Genomic DNA, 20,456 nt, shown 5'->3' with positions numbered 1-20,456 from the left:
AGCCCATCCTCAAATGGGCAATATTTAACATTTGTGTTGCAAAATAGTTCAAACATGTATCCATGCCTCTTTAGTAATGGTAATGCTTTTAATTTGTACTTCTGGTCTTCTGATGTCCCGTACCAGCTACTGAGGAAGCAAATTCAAATAATTAGCTAAGTCTGGCTGCAGGACTGTAACTTAACACTAGAGTATTGAAACAACAGGCTTTTACACCTGGGCAAAAACATCCACAAAACTGATAACCAAAAGAATTGACATTTCCCCAAATAGGTGACCCTGATTATAAGACAACCTACTAATAATCAGATTGTATATATGGAAAATGTATGGAATTTGTTATTATTTTCCATTAATAGAATCTAATTATTGGGTGTTTAGCTTGAATCTGTCCCTTTCTCAATGCTACAGCAAAGGGGGAAAAAAAAATGGGGGGGGGGGGGGAGGGTGTGTCAGGTTCCCCCCCCTTTGCTCTGTTTCCTCTCCATCTTTTTACCCTGGCAGCCCTTTCCCCCTCTCTTTACTATCAGACCGGGCTCTGCCTGAGCACATGGAAGTGAGAAGCAAATTTGAAGATAATAAAACCTTGAAATTAAACACTGCTGCAGCAATTTGCATACAGTACCCACATACTTAGTTTATCCAGAAACTGGTGCAAGTTTTAGCACAGGTACTCCATAAATACACTTTTGAGCAGCACTTTGGCACCTACTTATAAGCGGTACAAACTATACATGGTATCAGTCCAAAGCAAAAGGCTCATGATTTACTACAGTTCGCTGGGCTGGACCATACCAGTCAACAGCATTTCAAGCCATGGTGACCCCACAGCTCAGCACTGCTCAGGGTGTATATTCTAGATACTCCCCACAAAGGACCCATGTGCTAATTAGCTCACTCATGACTGAAACTGGGTGTTCTGGGAGTCCTGGGATGCTCCAAAAATTTATAGGCAGCTAAGACGCAGGGCAACCTAGTTCAGCTTTACATCATGGAGGGTAGAGCCACACTAATCACATGCACCAGGCTGAAAGAGAAGGCAACAAAGGCATTCTGGGCGAATTCTTTGGAGCCCTGTTTCATGATGTTTGCCAGGCATTTAAGGTTGGTGAAGAAACAGGAATCACTGGGCATGGGAAAAGAAGGTGCACTTCAGCTGTGGGAGTGAAGAAGGCATCAAAATATATGCAATGTAGGATTCATCATGAATTGAAAAACAGTTGGTACAGACAGGGACTGCACTTAATGGGCACTGCCATACATCTTATTTAGATGGACTGTGCTGACCTGTCCTAGTGGTACTTGGCAGGGGAGATAGCAGGGTGGAGGTTGTATTTTCCAGGTGGTTTTGCTGTACCTCTTTCTCCCTGACCTTGTGACCTTGTGTAGTTGAGGGTAAAAACTTGTCCACTGCAGTGTGAGCAAGTATCTGCTATAGCCTCCCAATGGGAGTCCGTCGACTACACACTTCATTTTATGGAGATGGGGGATTTCTCCCTAGCTTGCTCCTTTGGCCTTCTGGCTAAAGGTAAGCGAGACTTGGGGGCACCTGAATCGCAAGGCCTGTAGGCTTGGGACTTGCATGTAGGCATGTAGGACCTGCCTTCGATTTGGGAGTATCTGAAGCCCCAAGCTGAAAAGTGTGAGAGATAAGATACTTGTTGTGGTAACACCAGGTGGACCTGGACAACTGAGCTCTGCTCAGTGGATGGAATTTGGAACCGATTTGACTAATTGGCTTGAGACACCAAATGTAAAAAGTAGTAGGTTCCCATCAGCATCTTGCCTTTTGGCTGGGAACCAGTCTTGCATTTCTGGCACCATGGGGAAGGTGTCAGGGCTGGCTGTGGCCCTCCCAATGCCCGGCCTGGTATTGCAATGCCTCCAGGCTGGATGCCAGTTTCCTGAAGAAGGAATACCCCCCTGGGTTTTTGTTTTTTTAATGCTTTTTTTTTTTTTTTTTTTTTAAGAGCAACACAAAAAGGGTTCCCAGAAGCGTATCTGCCCAATGTGGGCCATGTATTTTACAATAACACTCAGTGTTGGCTGCATTTAATCAACTTCAGTTGGTTTCCACTGCTGAAAACATGCTGCTTTTGGTAGCAGTTTAATGGCAGATAATGTATTTAAGTGAGGTTTCCTTGTGTGAGATAAGAAAATGAGGGGCATTTTCCCCCATACCAACGGGGTTGGGGGGGGTGGGGGGGGGGGGAGCCTCATCTTGTCTTCAAGTAACTACGGTATACCCCACTCTCCTTTTCCCAGCCAACTGTATTGTGGGTGATCAGCCGCCACCAATCCATATCAGGTTCATTCTTGAGACTAGCATGTCTTCTATCATTGTGTAACTCTGTTTGTAGTTCTCTAACTATAGCCTGCATGTCAACAAATTAAGTGCGTGTTAAAAATTAGGAGATGTAAAGCACAGTTTGGGATATACTCAGAGGAGCCATCATACATATATGCTTACTTCAGTTATAGGAAGGTCAGAGTCAGGACAGTGGCAAAGAATTTACTATAGAACTTCAGTTAAGAAATACAACTTTATTGTCAAAGTTATGCTATCAGCATAAATATTATGATTTGAAGCACACCAAATGGAAGCTGTTAACAGAAGATTAATCCATGTACCATCAAACACAGTCGCCATCACATGTAATTAATTTGCTGATGAATCATGTAAGCACTTGCTGAACAACAAATATTTCCTAATGGGATCACAAATACTGTCATAAATGGTTTTGGACTACCCAGCTGAGGTAAGAATTTAACAGAAACTTTAGAAGAGAAGAACTGTGACTTACTTTTGGGATGGTACTGGGAAAACACAGTTAAGTTGAATGAGATGGAGTGCTTGACGTAGCTTGTATCCAGAACCAACTTTAGAACTAGCTTACAAAGCTAAAAGGATCGGCTGCCAAGAACCCCCGAGTTCTGATCCATGTTGGTATAATTCATTCTCTCCCCACAGTTTCTTTAAACATCTCACTTTTTTCTCTCAAGGTTTTAAAATGAGGTTGTTTACCTACCTAAGTGTTTTGAAAGAGTTGTACAAACACCACCAAATGTGAAGAGTTAAATACTAAGTTCACAATGTGAGAAAAGCCCAGAGTTATGTGAAATGCAATAAAAGCTACTTAAAACCTTAATAATCTGTAAAGTAAAGACTGTAGACTGTTAGACTAAGACAGGGTTGGGAAATTATAATCGGGCGGAGGGCTGCTTACTGAGTTTTGGCAAGCCATCAAGGGCCACATGACAGGCAGCCAGGGCAGATAAATATTAATTTTCTACATTTAGTAGGGGCCCCACGGGCCGGATAGAATGGCCTGGTGAGCTGCATCCGGCCCACGGGCCGCATTTTGCCCACCCGTGGAATAAGATCACAGCTACGAAAATTAACTGACTTTATTCTTATTACTCAATTTGCTCTCACTCCTCCCTTTGGAATCAATGTGATGGGTGAATCCAAGTGAAGTGCAGTTTTTAGGGGAGCACTGCCATATGATCATGACTGAAAAAAGCACGCGCATCTCCTTTAATATGTGAAGCACCTTTTTTGTGTTTACAATTAATGCTCATATACTGTACGTATATGTTGGGGCACTGGCTTTGCTGTGCTGTCTCAAGTTTACAGATTTTATCTGACTCAAAATCAACCTCCAAAATACTGTGCATCTCAGCTGCTGTGTTTTTGTGACAGCTAGATTTGCAGTAGAGGTAAGTCTTCTTAATTTACTCAAGGATGAAATAGCAATCAAAAATAAAACATTTGGAAACAGGACAGTGCTCTGAGAATAATTCAGTCCTACTCAATAGTCGTTCCATACAGATGTGGATGTACATATGAAGTGTTTCATTGTATAGCAACTTTCAACCAGACAACTTCACAAACACTAGGCCTTGGAGGAGCTGTCATATTGGCTTTACAAAGGAGCTAACCGAGGAACTGACAAGTGACACAACTTGCTCAAATTCACATACTAAGTTGGAAACGAAACAGACATTAGCAGCCAGGAATATAGCAACTCCCAGACATTTCACATACCCAACCCAGAGCAATGCCTCCCCCACCATCTCATTTAAGGATGCAGACTCCTGGTAGGCTGATCTACCCTTTGAACAAAAGAGCTAAGGGAGACAAGGTGGTGGTAAACTTAAGTAGATTAACCACTCTCCATAATAAAGTCCTTTGACTGAAAATGGGTAACAATTTCATATCAAGATGGCTGCAGCATTAAGCAGCACTGGGCTAGGAAAAAAAATCTCTAGACAGTGTGAATGATGCTGTTAGAGTAAATGATCTATGTTTAAAATTGTTCAGAAAATATTTTTTAAGCTATCTAGGCATTAAGAGCTAAATTTTCAAACTTCTTACCTGAAAGAGTATAAAGATAAGGAAGAGCTCATACACAACGCTGACACAGAGCCAAAACCTCCAGTAAGCTAAGGAAAAAGAAAAAGGAGGTTAGCAAGACTTCTTGCAAAACAGCTGTTGGTTGTTCATTTAACAGTAACACAATTACAGAACATTTTTAGCAGAGAGTCCTTCACTAAGGAATTATAATGTAAAGCATGGAGTAAATTATTTGGACAATGCCCTGCCCAAAGGGTGCAAAACAGAAATCATCCGATTTAGACTGGAAATTAGGGGAAAACCCTCTATTAGAGGAGTGATGTTTTAGAACAGTGAAGTGGCAGCTTTCTGGAACTGTAGGCTGAAGCAATACAGCTCAGGTACAAGGTAGGCCAATGTTCTGGTTCAGCCATTGCCACTGTGGTTTATCCCTGCTACAGCTCCTTTATGCCTCTACTATGGGAGGAACCCCCTGCCACCATAACGCTGCCAAGTCCCCCTACTGCCAACACACCGCTGAAGATGTCCAGCTTCAGGGGTCTGATTTAGTGGTTCTGGGGGTCACGTGTTGATAACCCCTATTTTAGGGCAGTCTCTTGAGTTGAGCAATACAAGCAAAAAACTTATCAGGCTGGAATAGTACTTCATCACAGAGAATCCTAGCAAAATCCAATGAAGCCAAAATCCTGGATTGGGACAGTCTGTAGTGGGGAAACCTAGACACTCCAGACTGAAACAACTCAAGTTCAGGAGCTTGACCCCCCAACCTGCAATTTCTCAAACATGTCAAGAGGTTTGAATTAGCTTCATTAGATCAGTGGTTGGCAACTTCTGAGGCTGTAGGCCTGGCTGACTCAGTTTGGGTGACAGGCATGGTGCCAGTGAGTTGGAAGAGTAGGCCCGTGCCCTCTGGCCAGATGAAAAGGCTCTGGCCCACAGGCCAAAGGTTGCCAATCCCCACATTGGACGGATGTTCATGCTGTGAACTCAGTCAGTTTAGGTGTGGCCCATGCCAAGGGGTAAACTTCCATTTCAGGAGTTAACCCACTTCAGGATTAGCATCTAGGAGTCTGTAAGCAGATTGGTCTAGCCATTTCCAAAACCATGTCTGTGAGTTTGAATAATGGGGAACAATTCAGTGAAATTTCACAGTCTAAACTGAGTTAACATCCAAGTCTCTCTTGACACTCTCATTCATTCATCTCCTTTGAACAATTTCAATGGCTTTTTTTGTTTTTGTTTTTTGTTTTAAATAGGCTTCCTGCCCTACTGCAAACAAGAGTTATCTTTCCAGGGGCTAGATCTAAATAGTTGTTGAGACTGGTTCTGGACAAAGAGGATTCCATACAGTATAATAATCAACATTCAAATGGTCAAGTGGAGAGTAAGTTAACTGATACAAGTCTGTGCTCTGAGATACACAAGTAGCTGTGCTAGTCTCAAATCAGGCAGAAGGCAGGGTAGATTTGCACCTTTTAGACTAACTAAATTAGAGATGCACAGATACATAGATTGATCATAAGATTGTGTGGGTCATGCAGGGAGCAGTGTGCAGAATGGAAAGCATGATCTAAATACAAAAGGCAGGAAGGAAAGGAAGGAGTGGCGAAAGGGGGCAGTGCTGGGAGAGGCAAACAAGGAAAAAACCCTTAGGAACAAAGGGGTCCCCAAAAACTAATCCACATAATTACTTCCTACATATGTGTGTGAAATTGCTTACTTAACTGAGGGAGAGGGGACCAAGTTGTTAGGTTGAATCTTAATCTTCAAGGTCTCTAAAGCATCACCCTACCTTGCCTTCTGCTTGACTTCAGGTTAAACTAACCCTCTCCAGGCCACAAAGTGCTAAACTGATTTCAAAAGGGAGTTATATGCCTAAATGACTTTGGGAACCTGAACCTTAGTTTTTTGCTCTAGAGGAACAGATTAACAATTCTAATATTAGAAACACAAAATTAGCACCCACTCCTCTCCCAGGTAAACTGGAAACCAGGAGGATGTGGACAGGTACACAGGCATATCAAATTTGCTCACTGGCAGTTTGCTGAGGACACTGATTTAAGCAGGATTAAATGCTTTCCAAGCAGAGGAAAAAGTTAACAAATTTTAGCCTTTCCAATCTTGACAATGGACTTGTTTGCACTGGAGAGTGCAAGGTAGTATAGAGACATCTGAGCTAGCTTTACATGAGCCAACAAAGATCCACAAGCATGCTGCAAAATTTTGAAACAAAAACTTCAGCACACACTAGTTCATTCAGTTAAGAGACAGGCAGACAGCAACACCTGCTTTTTGTGTTAGGAGACTGAACTGAGCAAAGAACATCTTTCAGATCATAACAAGTTTCCTCTATAATAAATTGCTTCTGACCCTTTAAAAATAGCTTTGGATGTGTAAGGACGTGATCATTTTCAGCCAAACTGCTCAATTAACCTAATCAGAATGACCTACTTTGCATGTTAGGGGAAAAAGCAGCAGTGACCTGGATACCTGGGGGTTTATCATTTCTACCTAGGAAGTCACAAACTGAGATTGGAGAGTCTGTTTTACAATGATTTTCCTTTCAAGTTTACTTCTGAGAAGAAAAGGGCCCTCACAGTAACTAAAAGAATAACAACCCAAACAGCTTTATGCAGATTGACAAACTATAATTCTTAGTCATGTTTTCCAAATTACACTCATCGAGCCATTTTTCTGTCACACAGCAGCAGAAGAGCCCTCTTAGGGGACCTTCCACCACAGAAAAACTAACAACAACAGGATCTGTGCAGTGCAAAAAGCAGTTTTACTCTTGGGTTCCTATTACTATTGCTGGTTCCTCTAATGCAGAGGTTGTCAACCTGTGGCAAAAGTGCCACAAACACCACAGACGGCCTCTTCATGTGTGCCACATGGCAGATCAGGGAGGGAACAGGTAGCACAGCAACAGACAGAGCATGAGGCAGAAAGCAGAGCAGGAGATCAGGAAGGGAACACAGGGCAGAAAGCAAGGGAAGAGACTGGGCAAAGAGCACAGAGTAGGGAGCAGAAACAGAGCAGCAGATTGGGCAGAGGAAGGGTATTGGAGTGGTACTTGGGGAGGGTGTGAGGCTACTTTGTGCCATGCCTGCCAAAAAGCTTGGTCCACTCTGCTCTAATTTCAGATCTTTAAATAAAAACCCTAATTAATGGGGGGGGGGGGAGAGAAGGAGAAGACATGCACAATAGTAGCATCGTTAGGTATGCAAACACCTACACTGATTCACAAGAATCTTAGCAAGCTTTTGGGTGCAATCACCCTTCTTCAGGCATAGACTGAAGAGACAGCAGAGACTTCCTATGCCTGAAGAAGGGTGATTGCACCCAAAAGCTTGCTAAGAACTTTTTTCCAACTACTGTACTCAGTTGGTCTAATAAAAGGTATCACTTCTACTCAAAGATCCTTGCCTGTATTGCCATACACCTTTCAGTAACATCTTCACGTTGTCCAAACTACTAAATACAAATGCCTCGCCTGATGTGTAAAACGCAGTTGACAAGATAACTAAACACCTATCCTAATAATTCTGGAAGTCAAATGAACTTCCCTCTGATGCCCCCCACCCCAGATTCCTGCATTGTTAAAGGAGACCTAAATCAAACCCTTATTGCCAATTATTTGTTGTACAGTAAAAACTGTGTTATCTGGCACTTTACCATCCAGAATGCTCTATAAACCGGCATCTGTCATAGACGGCAATACAAATCTTCCTTTACGTATCTGGAAAAATTCCGATAGCCATCTGGCATCTTGCCGTGCGCTTCTCATAGACCTGTTGTTTATGGAAGCTTCAGGACACTGCTGAGTAGTGTCGCTAGTGGCAGTCTCAATTGTAAACATCCGCTATCTGCCATTGTGATCGCGTTGAGCTTGTGCTATATCATGACTTCATCGCTGAATATCTCACCCACCCTGCAACTATGGCTACCAATAATCCACCAACAAGCAGAGGACAGAAGCAGAAGTGTGTTATGTTGCCAATAATTTGGTGAACTATAAGTGTAACTCTCAGATAACCCACATATTTGATTAACCGGCACCCTCCATGCCTCATGGATGCTGGATAACAGAGCTTTTACTGTATATAGTTCCAGCGAAGGCCTTTCTTCTGCAACATTAAGAAAGCTTTTCCATTCAATTCCACTCACAATCTACTCTATCCATGTTCATTCTATCTAGAATCCATACAAAAGCAATTGAATTCTTGTCTGCAAGTGTGATATGAATTCACGTTTATCCACTGTTAGTTTAGTTACCTCCATTCCTAAATCTTCAGACTAAGTCATTTATAGCTTTTATTATGAAACCACAAATGGCATACAAGTTGTACATAGAAGGAGATAGATTCATAATCTTGCATCAGCAAACGTAAAATAAAAAGTCATCTCTGGAGACATAAGTCATGGAAACTGCGGACATGTTCCCCTGTTAAACACAGACAATGATGCATAACTGCATCGTAGAGCATCCAGCTTATTTGAATTGTATGTATGGTATCCTGATTTCAAAACTGACAAGTATCCTCTTTTACTCCCTCAGAGAATTGGTATCTTGTATACTTGAATTACATATAGTACATGATGCACAAACAATTGTCAAAAGATCCAGAAGTACCTTTTATTTATACATGCTATAAAGGCCAAATATTGCAGCTCTTTATCTAATCATATACAACGGTAAGAAAAAATCACTTCCTCTATACCTGGATATTAGCCTAGAAACTCAGGAGCTGGCAGACAGCAGTAAACAGGGCAATATGCATCACAAGTCCCCAGGTGAGGAAGGATCCATCCTGACTCCTTAGGGATAACTGAATTTATCTATTGGTGGTGGTTCATCTACGGTTTGTAAATCGCAGAATCTCTGCACTGAGATGGCAATCAGTAACACTGAAAGGGGAACTATTATGCTGAAGAAATGATGACGTCCTCAAAAACATCTTAAAAAAAAAAAAATCACTTCATATTTTCATTAATGGACTTGGCACAAAAAATACAAGTTTTCCAGTGAAATTAGCTAATGACAAAACTAAGAGGTATCATTAATATAAAAGGAGGATCAAGCTATCATACAGAAAAAAACTGGATAACACTGAGGAGTGGAATAACAGAAAGGAGATGAAATTCTGCAGTACAAAAATAAGGCCACGCACTTGGAACATAATAAGAATTATTTCTTAGCTGGCAGCTCAGCTGGAAACAGAAGAACAATGACTAATACACCTTGGTCTATTACAGAATAACTATGAATTCCGATGTGATGCAGCCGTAAAACAAACAAACAAACAAAAAATAGCCCAACCCCCTTCCCCTCCTCCCTACCAAAAATGTAATTCTAGGATATATCAGTAGTTATTTCCAAAAGAAACAGGGACGCATTAATATAATTTTACAAGGCACTGGTTACACCTTATCTGGAACACTGCGTGCAATTCTGGTCACCTGTGCTCAAGAAGAAATTAATTCAAATTGGAGGAGGTATAGATTAATACAACTATAATCAAGGGAATAGAGAGTATCATGTGTGAAGGGACTACAGGAGCTTGACTGATTTAGCCTAGCAAAACAAAGGCTCAGAGGCTATGACTGAGGTAAATGCTAGGGATGGAAAATGCTGGCACCATAACAAACGGGTATAAGCCGATCATAATCAAGGCTGAAAATAAAGTGTTAACTACCGAAACAGTGAGATTCTGGAACAGCCTCCCAATCAGTGTAGCAGGGACAACAAATCTAGCTATTTTAAAGAAGGAGCTTGATTAAATTATGTGGCACGGTTGCCTGTAATCGCAGAGGACTGCATCTAAAGACCCAGTGGCCCCTTTCAGGCCTACAATCATCTTTAAATGAGGTCTATAAAAAAGGAAGAGGTATATACAAGTAAGGTATTAGTTCTCCTGGGATTAAAAAACATCTTCCCCAAGAATAGAAATCATGGAGTGGGATCAAAATGGATCCATTTTATGTTTACTTCACCAATATAGTCTACCACATCTCTCAGTGTGCGCTGTGTATATTCAGAAATCTAACTTCAAGACCTGCAATACAATGCTCCTACAGGAGACACCCAAATTGCCCTTTGAAAAGCTCTGGGGAAGCATCCTTCATTCATTCCTGAAAAGGGTCTATTTTTACAGCCCTCAGCGCATGTTGATTTAAGCACAAGATCAGGATCAAACAAGTTTCATCCCAGATCACAAAAACTGTCATGCTGTGCCATGTGTGCATGGCAAGACACGTGATTTTTTGGATGTGGAATAAAATTCATCAGATCCCAATTAGGCAACAGGCAGATGGGAAGCTTGGCCACTGATGCTATGCTTCCCACAGAACCCTTTAGATTTGCTGGCACATGGGCTCCAGACACTTCAGCACCTAAAGCTCCTCCACCCCCAGCTGCCAGCACCATGGAGCTGGGGGGGTGAACAAATGGGGACAGGCAAATGTGGAACATTTTTGTAGCTGGTTTCTTGTTTCATTGCATCTTTAATTGTTTGAACATATGGCAGGGTTACTACTTATGATGAGATTAACACATTAATCACACCTTAAGTGCAACACCTGCAGGGCCCCAGAACAAACTGGGGGGCAAACATTTCATGCAAATAAGGCATTAACACATTCAGCATGTAAACGCTCTACCTTTTTAAATGTCACTTTGAGAAGGATCATACAGGTAAAGAAAATACTCAACATTAATGTAAAAACAATTCCAAATGAGAGCATATGTCCACTTTCATGCTACACAGTTTGTAACCTGTGTAAAATAAGCCTGTGTTGTGTTCCCTGATCCCTTCCCAATCTGTTGCATTACATACACACAAGTTGCCCATGCGACTTGTGGCATGCAGGTCATGGGCTGGCCACCCCTGCTCTAAATGATTAAATACACAAGGAAGATTCCTTAAATATTCTGTTCATGGGCATCTGACCAGAATAAAAAATGATCAGTTCAATCTGGTAACTGCTCTGCTTCCAAAAGTCTGCTTTAAAAAAAAAAAATAAATGAAATTTTACATCTGTAGATACAAAACAACTGAAACATCTCACAGAGAGCTGGAACATAAGCCCAAATACGTCACTGAAATCCTTTAAATTCTTCATGAGCCAGGCAGAGTATCAGACATTGCCATCTAATCAGCACACTGAAAAACTGGAACTCTGCTTAAGTTTATTGTAGTGCCTGCTGCATGTTGCTTCAATTGTCTGCTTGCAGGAGACCACTCTTTTTAACCTATTGCTCCTTAAAACAAATAAGGTTTCCAACCTGAAAGGGTATGATAAAACTATGACAAATGTTCAGAATAAAGTTGTCTTTGATTGCAACTTTGTTACACAGTTATATAAATTACCTCTATTATAAACAAGTACTAATGCCTAAAAATATCCAGCAGGAGGAGCAGGGACTTGTAAGTTTAATTACTCCTTGGGTACACTTAACACAAGTTTTATTTTGTATTTTTAAAAAAAACTCAAAAGTATGGTCACTGGGATAGAAGCCTTCAACACAAAGTTGATTTGAAGATAACTTTTATTCTATTAAATTGTGCTACAGCGTCCCCATCATCATATGGGTTGTTTAGAATTCTGGCAATTAGGGACTTGTCCAGAATCAGAAACACGGTCAAATTACAAAACAGAAAGGGAATTTTAAATGAAAAGGGAGCTGTGGAGAAGTACAAGTCTTTTTTGTTGGTAATGAGGACTGCAGATTACAGAGTAGAATAAATCCCTTGCTATTAAGTGACTTAAAGCACAGTACATAATATGCATGCAGTTCAGAGTAATTGTTACAGTCCCTATTTTAGCATGTCATTCTCAAAAAAGGGGAGTGCATAGAAGCGATGTCTGACAAGGACCTTCATTCCTATAAGCGCAACCAGAAAGGTTGTGAAATCTCCATCACTTGAAGTCTTTAAATGAGTTGCACAAAAACACTTGGCTGAGAGGGTTTAGACAGGTATGAACCAGCCTTGAGCAAAGGTTTTGGACTAATGACCTCCTGACCTCTAGTCCTATTTTTCTATAATTTTTTTTAAGTTTCTAAATGATAAATACATTATGTAGTGTTGGAAATATCTATTGATTACAAAGGGGGTCTTTCAGTACTAAGAAGCAGCTATAGGATTAACATAACTGGATAAATGCCATATTAATATTATGTACACTGCAACTAAAGGAAGTAAAAAGTCAGCAATTTGCCAGACATTTGAAAAGTTTAAATGACTTAAATTACCTGGATGAGGTCTTGAAAATGGTCCATCTTTAGCTTGAGTGACTCCAAAACACAGAAAAACCAATATACTGGCAACAATACCTCTGAAAATAAAGAACAAAAACTCTCAGTATACATTTAGACTATACCTCCCCTCCCCAAAGCCATGAAATAATTTAAAACTGCAGTTCTTCTAAGGCCAAGGACATCATGTTTCTACCCCTGTTAACCTCTAAATAACACCTATAGAACAATTTTTTTTTTTTTTACAGTTTTATTGTAAGGGAACTAGTATTAAGCCCTATATTTAGGTTAACAGTGGCTATTATTTAAAAGATGACTGAAGTTTTAACACCTTCTTTGTGGGCTAATGGTATTTGGGAAAAAAAAAGAAATCAACTGAAAAAAAGCCAGGAAGTTAAAAAAGAACCTTTGAGAATAAGTAAACACAAAATTCTGCCAGAAAAACTTTGGAGGGTAAACTAGAATTGTGTAGTAAACCTAAAAAACACGTGAGGATATTTTAAGGACATGCCCATTGTGCTGCTAAACCAGCAGCAGACAACGTACTGGGAGTGTCTGCTTGCTGCTAAAGCAGCAATAAAGTCGATTTGGAGGAAGATAACTAGGTCAGGCTCCTGACAATCCCATGGACCCAACCTCAGTACCCCAATCCCAACTCTGGATAACAGTTTTCTCCTACTGTTGGCACTGGCACTCCAGCAAACCCCAGACCAGATCATACAGCTCCACAGGCCAGACCCAGTCCATGTGCCATATGTTTGACACCCCTGCTTTACAGATTTTTTTTTTAAATTAGCAAATGTTACAACTTCAAGGCACTAAATCTACAGAACTAAATGAATATTGAAAACTTCCAATGTTCATTGAGTACAATCTGTACATGAAGTTTCACCTCACTTTATTTAGATTAATACAATTCTTTAAAACATGACTGCAAAAACTGACACCTCTTTGCTCAATGATAAATAAATAATAACAAATAAAAAATTAGAACTACAGAAGACCTGCTAACTTTGTCCTGAAGAGCCAACACCTTTAGCAGTTACCACCTGTCCAGGATGGTATCTTTATTTGAAGTTAGGGAAAAGTAAATTCTCTAATCTGAATGAAATGAATATCATTATCCACCACCTTGCTACCTTACACCTCTCTATCCTAGGAAATTCAGCAATCAGCATGCCATCAGTAACAGGCACTGCATAAACTCGTATTAAAAGATTTTTCACTAATCAGTTAGACTGAAGGAAAGAATTTACACCATTACAAAGCATAATCAACATCTATCAAATATGTCTATGACTGCCCCACTACTTTGTCAGTTTTAATTTCACCCTTTCACTTTAAGGACTTTAAGTAAAAATGTTGTAACTTTATTCAGACCAGTCTAAAAACAACTGATCAAGTAGTTGTATGCATAGGCTGAGGATTGTCAGTTAATTGCTACCACGTGAACCAAGGTTGGACCATTAATAAAGTTCAACTTTGTGCCGAATGAGTATAGTACAAGCACCATATATACTATAAATCTGTATACAGTAGTATGTTAGTTTAGAAGACAATATTTTGCATTAGAGTTTTTAATGCAGCTTTGATACTTTACTGTAATACAGTACCTGTTGGGGTGTTTGCTTGAGAATCACTGTGATTCCACGATACAAGGCCTTAATACATTTCCCCCATTATGTGGCCTATAAACAGGCTGGTTTTATTTGTGGGAAAGAGAATTGAGGATGATTCTACTCTTATTCAGACATCAGGTTTACACCAGCAATCTGTCTCCAAATAATGGAAGTGTCTGATGACTCTATAAATGTTTTTAACCTGTGCGAGATATTAGCATGTATAAAGCAGCTATATTAAATTATTTACGTTTAAATATTTGACAAGAAGATCCCGCAGAAGTAGATGGAGCACTTGCAACCTGACTTGACTACTAGCAAAGTTTGATTTAAAGTTGAGTAAGAAAATGGTTAAGTTAGAAGTTTTACAAATAAAAAAATTGATATCAACCAATATTAATACATGGGACCAATCACCTTTCACAGCCTGCAAGGCTGCAGTGCAGATTTATGTTACAGGTACACACTAGGGACAGTTACTAAACAAAACTGTTGATCTAGGGCAAGGGTCAGCAACTGCCAGCACGTGTGCCACAGTATGGCACATGAAGCCATTTTGCTCAGCACGCCACAGCTTGGCTCTGGGCAGGTCCCTGCCACCGGTCACAGATCCCAGGCAATATGGAGGCTTCAAGCTCTGCTGTAAGCAGCTCAGGTTTCACAGCAGGTGGCAGGAGCCTGCTCAGAGCCTAGGCTGCCTGTAGTAGGTAGCCACAAGGCTACAAGTGGCTGCACCAGGATCTGGAGCCCCAGCCTGGCTCACTGCTGGTGGCAGCTGCACAGGTGCCTCACTCAAGGGGCCTGGTGGGGAAGGGCTGGGGCTAAGCTGCCACAACAAGGACTGGGCCCCTTGTGGTTCCTCCACCATTCGACCCTGGCACGCCAACATCTTCTAAGTGGAGGTTGCAGGGGGTTTTTTGCCACCCCTTGATACAAGACATAACTTTCTTACCAAGCTCTCTAAAGACAAACCAAGCATTTACAATCTAGTAGGTCCCAAATAATCCAATTATATTCTTTCTCCGTTAGAGTTATGCTCTTACATGTCACACACATTCCAACACTGCCTGACTGCGTATTTACATCTAAACTGACTCAGTACTTGTATCGTGCCATGATGCAAGTTTCCTTGTTTACTATCATTCTGTTTAGCCCAGAACTAAGTATTCCAAGTGATTCCTTCATGTCATCAAAGGGATAACTGCTGTGGAGCCTTACAGTACAGACCTGCACATAAAATCTATTTTAATAGCAGATGGCAATAAAATCAGCTGTAGGGTTGATTACAATTTTCTTTTAAACTGCAGCTAGGTGCAAGAAATTATGCAACACCAAAAAACCCATGTGGCAGAACTGCTACTGATACTCCCCAGGCTCACATTTCTGTCTTAGATATCAGTATAGTGTACAGCAGTGATTCTCAACCTATTTTGTACCAGGACCCATTTGTAAACATCAATGGCCAGTCCTGACCCAGTTTGTAGGGCAGGGGAGGGTCTGATCGGCAGGGGGTGGGCCCAAGCAGCCCCTTGCAGGCTGGAACTCTGCCAGCATGCAAGGGAAAAGCCACCATTTCCCACATTTTTCTGCTTTAAATGAGAATTAATTTTGTTGATCTGTTTTTAAAGTTTGCTCATGACCCTGCTGTACAGTATGCTACACAGTGTAACAAGGCAGCCTGAACCTTCAGTGAATGCCCCCAGCTTGCACCCTCTTGCTATTGTCCTTCTGGTTTATCATGAAATGAAAGAAAGGCTTGATTAGGCTTCAGAGAGTTGGTTAAAAAAAAACAAACAAAAAAACAACTGACATAGTTAACTTAGAGACCAGCTAATTTATGTATTTTCTTGGATACCTGCAACAAAATACTGAAGTACAGTCATTAAAATAATTTTAGTGCTCAATGATGTTTAAGAAAAAAAAAAAAAAGAATACAAAATGGAATACAGCAACCACTTTACCATGACTAAGAGCCAATTCAGAGAGCCAAAGCAATGAGATGAGTCTGTGCATGTGGCCGCATGCCATCCTTTGTTCTTAGGTTTTAAACTCCACAGGCCTTGTGCCCTGTCCTCCGCCTGGGTGTACTGTTTTTTTCCACTTTCCCTTCATTGCGTCACCAATGGTGCAATCTATCTGTGGTATCAACAACTGTGAAACAGGAACACTGGCAGCTTCAATCTTACAGTCATGATTTTTAAAAATTATGAGTAGGTCTACATGGCAGTGGTCAAAACAGCAACAGCTTGTGTACTCTATGACACCTGTTTTTTGCCATCTCTGGAGCTGTGATTGAGGGATATAGTTCAAAGAAAACCACGGTAGAGAAAGACATCTGAGAAACGGATGTCTAATGACTTGAATCATGATTTGGTATCCCAATATATTATATTCAAGTTACTAAAAAGGCACACAACTGTTTTTATTAGATGTTTGGAAGACGGGATAGAAGAGGGGATAGAAAAAGGCTACTATATAGCTGCAAAGAGCCACCAGAGACTTGCGTCCATTCATGTTCTAAAAGCAACAATATGGAAGTTGAAAGAACCACTCATTTAAACAAAGAGTAATTTGTATGAAAGGCAAAAAATGGGCATGTAGTCCTTTACAATCCTGATCTGCCAATGGGCTGACTACTACAGTATAACAGCAAGAGTCAATGAAACCCTAACTTTGGATGTCTGTATTAGATGTCATGTGGAATGCCTTCAAAGCATTTCTTCCCTCTAAAGAAGGCGGGCCAGTGTGGCACCTTAGAGACTAAATGGTTCAGAAAGGCATATTGGGGTTCTTGGTTGTAGCTGTGTTGGTCTAAGGACATAGGCAGACAAGGTTCTTTGCGTAAATGTGCTATCTTTTATTAGACCAACTAAATAGTTGGCAAAACTGTTCTTTGCAAGCTTTTGGATACAAACACCCTTCTTCAGGCACAAAGCAACAACATACTCTCCCTGTGTCTAAAGAAGGGTGTTTGTACCTGAAAGCTTGCAGAGAACAATTCTTCCAATTATTTAGTTGGTCTAATAAAAGATAGCACATTTACCCAAAGAACCTTTTCAGAGAGGTATATGCTTTTGTAGATGTATCCTTGTCCTATCTTGCCTCCATCATCCTCCATTATCAGCCCAAGGTATGACACTTGCTGGAAAAGATTAACCTGATGTGGAGCTCATGCCAATCAAGCACCTTAATGATAAGATACGCTGTTTCAACAGAACAAACAGTCCTTCAGCTAACAAGATAAGGCATTTGAAAATGCTCATCAATGGGACCTAATCTATTAGCATGCATGACATGATCAGATTATAACATGGTGGCCTTGTGCAGGGAGTCTAACAATACTAAATTATATTTAAATTTTTCACATATAAATTTTGAAACGTTTCACCTCTCTTTGTGTGTTCCAGAAAAGGAGCCTGGTGTTCACTTGCCAGCACACACAGTAAAACTGTTAGGGCATACACCCAGCTGTAGATGGCAAATAATCAGAGAAATGTATCAACTAGTGGACAGACTGGGTTGACCTCCTGTTCTCATTTGGGTTAATCATTGTTTTCTCATCAGAGTAATACAGCAAACTAAAGCAACGGACACAAATGACTCAACAGACCAATCAGCTACTTTGGTCTCAACTCCCTCACAGAATTAGAGGTGCCAACCGACAAAGTTATGTGAAAACAAGACACTAAAGCACTTGGAGCTACTTACCTTGCATTCCTTGGTCAGAGAATTAAACTGATCAAAAGAGGATACTGACTAAACAGGGCAGTAGAAACGATGATTTTGTGCACAGTTTATGCCTACTAGCTGCAATGATCTTCATTATCCTCCACAAAGATTTTTCTTGTACAGAGGACAGTTTTATTTGATCCTTGGAGCTGAATGTCTGCCAGAAGGACACTACAGCACAAACTGACAGTCGCTATTTCAACCACTAGTATGCAGCTATTTAAAGTTACTGACACAGGTATTATATAGGTTCTCAAGCATGCTCCAAGTAGACAGCAGGGGATGGAGGTCTACCTTCCTTACACACTACATAGACAGCATATAACCTAGAAGCATTTTTTTCATAATCAAGCATTCAAAAGCTACGTCAGGTTTCGGAATTCATGTTTACTTGTCTGAGATATTGGGAATAGGATTCGGTTATGCAACTAATTCATTCCATCAGCTGATTCATCCACAAAAAACAGCAGCCAGAGTGGTCTGAGAGATTAGTCTTACACAGACTAATTGCTGGATGTTTCCTAGCATATACCAGTATTGTTCTCCCAACAGTATGGAAAACAAGGGCTATTGAGGGCAAGAATGCACACAGTTCCTGGAGTTAAGAGCTACACAGTCTTTTTTAAACCATTACACCATCTGACTTCAAGCAAATTTGATGGCACCACAATCTCACTCCCTCCTAGTACTTCAGCACCTTTGTATGTGAAATGTAATATTGCATCACTCAGTTCTTTATGCAGAACGCACTAAAATGTCTGCAAATTCATTTGTGTTTGTGCACTCAAATTAAAAACTTGCTGCTATATAAGTGCAATCTGGTCTGTTAAACCAAAATAGCAGTGATTAGTAGGTCAGGATAGAAGTGCATTGGCAATACACTTACATGCATCATCAGCCAAAATGAGCCCTCAGGAGCACTCAAAAGCATAACATTTCCCTCTTCTCTTAATTTGGAGAGGGAAAAACTCCCACCAATGCTGTTGAGAAGTGCCAGTTTGACAGCTGTGTACACAGAAGTCCACTATGAGCCACAAGTACAAGACACCTCTATAAGTCATATTACAGCTGCTCAACTATTTTGAAGACACCACCACTGGAGTTAAAGGCAGTTCAGTATCTCACACATGAAAATGCATGTGCATGCACACGGGCACACACCAGCACCCATACCTACATCCTCTCTCCGAACCTTCATGATAGATGCCATTCAAAAGCTCAGCATCACAAGCACTCTAAGAAAACTTTCCCTGGCCATTACTAACATGGCCTATATTTGACCAAGTGATGCTGAGATTGGTATATGAATACAGGTTTCCCTCACTTTATGCAGGTTCTGTATGTCTAAATTCGCTCTTATGAGATGACCTTTTTTATACCAAAGATTCATTATATGCGAGGTAAATTCACTCTTATGCGATTGACATGGTGGAAGCCTGCAGTCAGTTGCTTTGTGCAGTGCACAGTGGGAGCTACACACACAAAAATATAGTCTCCTGTGTGGATCTGTGCTCCTTGCTCATTGTCTGCGACACGTGTTTCTGTAGTTGCCATCCCCATTATGGTAATATTCACCACCACCCTGTGCTTATGTGTACTGTCTGCTGTTGGCGAGTCCCAAGACTGCCTTGTAAAAGTGGTAGAAATGGGTCTGGGGGGCAGTACAGTCTTGGAACATATCTCTATGTGTTACATTGTAAAATGGGTTCCCCTTTTATGTGCATTCAACTTATGCTCCGTTTTCCAGGAACGCATGTACTGCATAAAGCAAAGGAAACCTGTACCTACTTATCAGGGTCTCATCACTCAAGGCACATCAATACCTCATCCTTTGCTTACCCTTGGAAGGATGCCCCCCAAACACATCCTAATCATGTCTGTCAGAGCAGGAAATGTGTCAGTGAAGCCACTCCAGAGGCATTCCCAACAGCTACTCTCAATCAAGCCAGAGATAAGACACTCCAGGGTTTGGCACATACAAAGAGGAGCAAGGCAAGCTGAAGGACACCCCCCGCTGAAATACACCAGGGACACAATTTAGATATACCCTGAGCCTCCCTTCAGTGCTAAACAATAACCGAGAGAAAAACCATATACAGAAAAGAGTTTTTCTGGAGGGAAGACAGAATGCTACTCCTTGCTTGTAACTTTGCACCTCTCCCTCCTAAATACTACTTTTGGCTGTATTCCCGCTGTTTAATAAGCCTCAAAATTTGGATCAGGCCCTTTCAAAGACTAGATACGTTCACAAAGCAAACTCCAAATTGCCAATTTATTCATCACCATCCTTCTCAGTCCCCCAAACCCACAACTCTAGTGAAGAAAAGAGGCCTAGTACATACCTAGCATCAGGCTTCCCTTTAACACAAATATTCAGAAGGTCTGGGACAATGTAACTAGCTAATCTTGCTCAATACCCATTAGAGTAAAGCACAAGATAAAAAATACCAGCAGGACAATAACAAGTACTCCCCTGTTAGTACAAGCAGGTTCA

At 40.9% G+C, this 20,456-nt stretch overlaps 1 protein-coding gene across 2 annotated transcripts in view; it reads right to left on the bottom strand.

The window, feature by feature from the left end:
• The window catches only part of PTDSS2 (phosphatidylserine synthase 2), a 57,857-nt gene that overhangs the window by 27,019 nt on the left and 10,382 nt on the right, over window positions 1-20,456 (bottom strand). The window contains exons 2-3 of one of the 2 annotated variants that reach the window (XM_025198556.1): window positions 12,612-12,694; window positions 4,379-4,446 (exon numbers count right to left, since the gene is read on the bottom strand). In XM_025198556.1, the coding sequence (XP_025054341.1) occupies window positions 4,379-4,446; window positions 12,612-12,694 (151 nt within the window). Of the gene's footprint in view, window positions 1-4,378; window positions 4,447-12,611; window positions 12,695-20,456 lie in introns of those variants that run through there. The other variant, XM_025198557.1, reaches the window with a different exon arrangement.

This window comes from Alligator sinensis, unplaced genomic scaffold, assembly GCF_000455745.1.
Source record: "Alligator sinensis unplaced genomic scaffold, ASM45574v1 scaffold907_1, whole genome shotgun sequence".
NCBI classification, from domain to species: domain Eukaryota; kingdom Metazoa; phylum Chordata; order Crocodylia; family Alligatoridae; genus Alligator; species Alligator sinensis.
This window is presented reverse-complemented; position numbering and strand designations above follow the sequence as displayed.